The 5837-nt window shown below is 35.4% G+C and overlaps 1 protein-coding gene across 1 annotated transcript in view; it reads left to right on the top strand.

Moving 5' to 3' along the window:
* Positions 1-5400, top strand: part of LOC117178491 — a 19187-nt gene extending 13787 nt beyond the window's left edge. Inside the window, exon 4 of the mRNA XM_033369918.1 lies at positions 5265-5400. Coding sequence (XP_033225809.1) covers positions 5265-5400 — 136 coding nt within the window. The remainder of the gene's footprint in view (positions 1-5264) is intronic.
* The last annotated feature ends 437 nt before the right edge of the window (positions 5401-5837 follow it).

The following is a 5837-nucleotide window of genomic DNA, read 5'->3' as shown; positions in this document are numbered from 1 at the left end:
AATAGATGAAGAGCGATGCTTTACGACCGGGAGAAACATCAACACCAAGGTTTCTCTCAAGCCTAAAGATCTGGCTGAAATGGATGACGAGCTTCGTGGACAATGCAGCGAGCGCTTTGGCCGATGCGTACCGTAAAACAAAACCAACGGCTGATCATAAGACCAAAAGACGAATGCGTCAACATGCCATAAAGATAGGCTGGGCAAGACAGTACGCGTCCCGCATTCAATGTGTGATTGGCTACATCACATCTGGCAGGAATTTTACCGCCAAGGTTCGAAAGTTCGCGCGCGAACTCCGGACCCGTTATCACACACTTAGCAAGTCAAAGCTGCTGACCATCAGGCTGCATATTGTTGAGAGAATACGTATACTATCTGACACTAAGAGAAGTCTAGAACGGAGGGAGAGGTGGGTCAGAGAAAATCAACAGTTTCTCTCTGACCCATCTTGACCCTTCCAAGACCCTCCAGTTACTTTCGAACACCCACCCAAACCAAAGGAAGTCGAAGTATTTAGGAGAGAAGTCTACGAAGTTCAGCATAGACTGGACGAAGACTCAGAAAATATAAATAGCTTCAAGAAGTTATGTGTTGCCCTCATAACACCTGATAAAGAATCCCGACCCAACACTACCGAGGAGGTGAAAAAAGTATTAAGAGGGATGAAGAACTATTCCGCAACGGGACCAGATTGTATCAAAACCTTCTGGTCGAAGAAGTTTTCTTCAACCCATCAGCATTTGGCCCGTATTTTCACCTCATATTTGAAGTCGGAAGAGCCGATTCCAGAGTGGTTGGTGGAAGGGCATACAATACTCCTGCCGAAAATAGGCACCTTAGCTGACCCGAAGAACTGCAGGCCAATAACTTGTCTGAACACGCTTTATGAGATATTCGCAGCTATCCTAAATAATAGGATTGTTCGGGCAATTGAACCTGTGTGGCAAGAAATGTATGAACAACGAGGCTGAAAGGAAGGCGTAGCCTGATGTCGGGAGAACCTGCTCATCGATAGATGTGTCTGCAAAGATGCAGCATTCTACCAGCGTGACCTATCGATGGCCTGGATTGATTATCGGAAAGCTTTCGATTCGACGTCCCATAGACTTATCATCTGTCTTTTGGAAATCTTAAAGGTTTATCCGCAAATAGTTGAGTGCATAGAGAGATTGATGCTGCTTTGGAAAATCAGATTTACTATCTCATCTGGCAAAAATCGTGTGACAACTAACAAGGTCACTTTTCAGAGAGGTGTCTTTCAGGGCGCCATACGACACCTTTGCGCTGAAGAGACTTATATATACCTGCGTGTGCCACAGAGCCGCATTCAGGATATGATATCAATAAAGGATACTCTCCGAAGCAGATACAAACGTCTCATCCGACAGATTTGGTCTTCCGAACTGTCGGCGAGGAACAAAGTATCTGCAACGAGCATGCTTGCCGTCCCGGTACTACTCTATTCATTTTGAGTAGTTCCATGGACGAAGAACGAGCTCAGATCTCTTGATATCGGGACAAGAAAGGTTATGCACATGGACAAGAGCATGAATCTTAAGTCTTCCGTTCCGCGACTGTACATCTCACGCCGTCAAGGGGGTCGCGGAATATTGAGTCTTGAATGTCTTCACAACAGGATTATTCTGGGTACAGCACATAGAGTTGCAAATGGAAGAGACCCTCTTCTTAAAATGGTCAGGAATCACGAAGAAGTGGGCAAAGGAGCATTTCTGTACAAAGCAGCGGAGGAGGCTGCTGAAACATTCGGACTTGACTTCAGTATTAGGGGTGAGCAAAATGCATCAAATATTATCTATCTCGAGTACTCACTCCTGAAAACCCGGATTAAGAAAGCACAAGAAAAAAACTTTCGTGAACAGCTCCTCGATAAGAGGATGCGCGGTATCTTCCACATAAATGTGAAGGATCAGTCAATGTCTTGTGAGCTAACGTTTGCTTTCCTTAAATCGCTCAGATTGGAGTCTGGTACAGAGGGTTTCATTTTTGCATGCCAAGACGGTGTCATTTCCACCTTAACATACCGTCGCCACATTTTGAGCCAAGACATTCCCGATGATAGCTGCAGGGCGTGCCATGCACACCCCGAGCATTTAGCTCACATACTATCTAGTTGTCCAACTCACGCGGGAACGACCTACATTCAAAGGCACAATGCGGCACTAAGAGTGCTTTATTACCGTCTCTGTCACTCCTACGGCATTCACCTTAATATCGCTCCCCTAAATGCTCCTAGGGAAATTGAGTCAATTGTCGAGAATAGGAAGTGCCGCATATACTTGAACTTTATATTCTCGACAATTGTTTCTGTTGCTCACTCGAGGCCTGACATGGTTCTTCTTGACTTCGAGAAGCGAACCATGTTCGTTATCGAATTTTGGGCACCAGCTGACAAAAACATCATAGCCAAGAAGAATGAAAAGAAAAAGAGGTATCGAGACCTTATGAAGGAGTTGCAACGATTGTACCCGGAATATTCTGTTAAACTGATCGTCCTTATCATCGACGCTCTTGGAGTTGCCAAGATTTAACTTGCTAATGGCCTAAAAAGCATCCTTGCTTGTCAACAATATGCTAGAACACTTGCGGGAAAAATGCAGAAGGCGGTTGTCCTTGGGTCGCTCCGTGTTCTCAGGGTGCACGAGGCTTTTGCTGGTTCTAGGAAGGCTGAAAACGGGGTGACAGGAAGCGAGAGTTTGGTGTACGTCACCACTTTTATAAGTTATGGTAGGCGTCAAAAAGTCTTTTTATCAAAGTTCAAATACTTTGTTAAAAACTTATGTTTTGATTTGTAGTTGCATCTCTTCGTTTAAAAGCATAACTATTTTGATGCAAATTCGTTTCATGTTTGGTTAAAAATACATTTATTAAACTGACATTTAATCTATTTCGTTTTTGTTTCAAAATTAGCTTTATCAATTATAAACTTAATTATTTATTTAAACATTCATCTTTCAAAGCTGAAAGTTAAATGTTTAGTAGAAATGTACATATTAAATCGTAAATGTATTCTTGTATTCCTTACCTGAAATTGCCAATATTTTAGCTTTAGCTTTCGTTTTTTTCCACTTTTATGGTCAACCCATGCCAAAGTGGAAATTGAGTTAACACTCCTGTACTATACTGGAAATGTTGCTAGTTCAATTACATCTTCAAACATACCATTTATCCACCAAGTAAGAGAGTATTTTTTTCTTTTCATAATGACCGATGTCGCCGATTCACTTGCAGCCAAAGCAATTTCATTTTTAAAGCAAAATACCGAATACTTTGCGTCGAAAATTGGATTGGTTACAGTTGACGCGATTATTTGAAATATGCAATGAATATTTATTTTTTTAATTGTCATGTTATTTATAATAAAATTTAATTTCACCTTATTTAGTTTTAATTCTTAAAATAGCTGTAACTATCAAATGTTACAGATTTATTTAGAATAAAAGTGTTTCCTTATAATTTAAATTCATTTTAGGGATGTGGATTATGGGATAAACCAGCCAGGAATTAAAATACATTTTAAAAATTTCATTCATGAAGGAAATCAAAATAATCTTGGATAAGCAAAATCATTTAAAAAGTTATTTTATTTATTATTTAACTCTGATTCCAAGATAGTTCTAGAATTTGTCATATTTTTAGAGCTTTTTTTCTGTTAGTCCATTAGGGTTATTTAATGGCTAAAAGTGCTAATATATTATTGACCAAGAATTAGTTTCTAAAAATTTTTATTATAGAATCTATAAAATAGTTTTAAATGAATGTGTTCCTTAATTTGAATTTCCATTAAAATTTTAACATTTCAATTTTCCAAGTTTTTTTTTCTTTGTGTCAAAATTATCTAAATATTGTTAGTTAACATCTTATTTATTTTATAAGTATTACAAAATTTGATATAACAATGGAGGACAAAACTATGTGACGAAGTAGAAAAAACAATCAGATTAATTAAAACTATTTTAGAAAGCGTAATTAATTTTTTTAGGACATATTTTTTCGTTCTTATAATATCGCAATTTTAAAAATCCATGTCTGAAACATTAAATCATCAGAAATAAAAAAATTGTACTTTAAAACCTTTTTAAAATGTTTAAGTTTAAATGTTATAGTTGCAAAGTTTAGACTTTTAGATTTGTCAGTTATAATTATTTAATTTTAAAGAGTTCCCACTTGAATGTTTTATTATTAAATTGTTTGTTAAAAGTAGCTTTTAAATAAAATTTATTATAATTTATAATTCCTCATAGAATGTGATTTTTCTATATTTGATATTGTGATATAGTAAGAAATTATGCAAGAAAATATATAGAACCAGCAAATTATTTAAATATTTTTTCGAAAGTGTAATTAACTTCGTTCAAAGATCTATCGTTGTCTTTCTTATAATAATGTGAAAACTCGAGCTTGCGAAAGAAAATAATCTAACACAATAAACTATGCATGTCGTTTTAAATCCAATTATTTTTGATTTTTTAAATCATTATACTTTTTTTTATCAATTATAGCTATGACCATGAGACTGCTTGTATTTTGTTAGATTTGTATCTAGAGACTTTACAATCAAATTTTGTTTTAATTCCTTAAACATATATTGCAAGAAAAGTGAATATTCTACATTTTTGTTAAATTATAAATAATTCACGAAACAATAGACAGTTTAAACTTTTCTGAAGCTCATTTTAAAAATAAATTTAATTAAAATATCCATTACGTATCAAGAAAATTTTATTTTTGTTTTCCTGGGTTTCATCAAAGTTTAAATGTGGCCAATAAATTTGTAAAAGAATTTTATTCATTGCAAAAAAAATGTACAAAAAAATTATACTGTATATTTCAAGAACTCTTTATGAATTATATATGATTTTTTGCTTTAATCATTTTTTTACTCCTTTATTTACAGCATACACAATTTTTGAATTTCTACGAAAAAATTAACCTCGGCTGTTTTGAAGAGTTCCAATTCGAACGCTTTATTATGAAATTTTTTGATAAAAGTGTCTTTAAAATAATCTTATCGTATTTTGGAATGCTTTAACACTAAAATTAAAGCCCCCGACTAAAGAAACGGTTATAAATTTCTGATGCCCAAATAAGGGCCTCTGAACTTCGTTTAAAACTTAAGCGATAAGGGAATTCTTCACACTGAGACCTAGGAAGTTATAACCAGTTCTTTGATCCGGGCCCTGAATTGTTTAAAATTAAACATTTAATCTTGAACATTTTTATTTCTATTCCTTTAATTACAGAAGCACCGCAGAAGCAGATGATTCGAGTAAGGCAAGTTTTAGAGCACATGATGAACATGAACATGATGATGACGATGATGATGATGAAGATTTAGGCAGTAAATCTACTGACTCTGACAATGATAATGAAAGATAATGAAGAATATGCAGACATATTTCCGGATGATAAAGAACATTTTATTGATCAACCATTATTTCGAGAATCTCCTGCAACTTTAATGGAGAGCATGCTGTTGAAATTAACAATTTTACTGCATCACAACATAACAATGAGATATCTGTTCGACAATACTGCAGTCATTAATTTCCGCTGTTTGAATCAAGAGTTGAAAAGAAACATTTTATATAAATTCCGCAAGTATTTTTGTCCATGGAAAGAAATGATTTTGGTTACTTTGTTCAATTGCCATTTCGGGAACAGTTAAAAAAAATGTATAAGGGAAAAGATTTCCATGCTAATTTACAGCATCGATTTTACTACCAGGTGTATACATATGAAACCGGTATTGCCATCTAGCGGCCAGTAGGCACACTTGTAGGCACTGTCGGAACTTACCATTTGTGCTAATTGGC

This window comes from Belonocnema kinseyi, chromosome 8 (genome assembly GCF_010883055.1).
Source record: "Belonocnema kinseyi isolate 2016_QV_RU_SX_M_011 chromosome 8, B_treatae_v1, whole genome shotgun sequence".
Taxonomy (NCBI): Eukaryota; Metazoa; Arthropoda; class Insecta; order Hymenoptera; family Cynipidae; genus Belonocnema; species Belonocnema kinseyi.
This window is presented reverse-complemented; position numbering and strand designations above follow the sequence as displayed.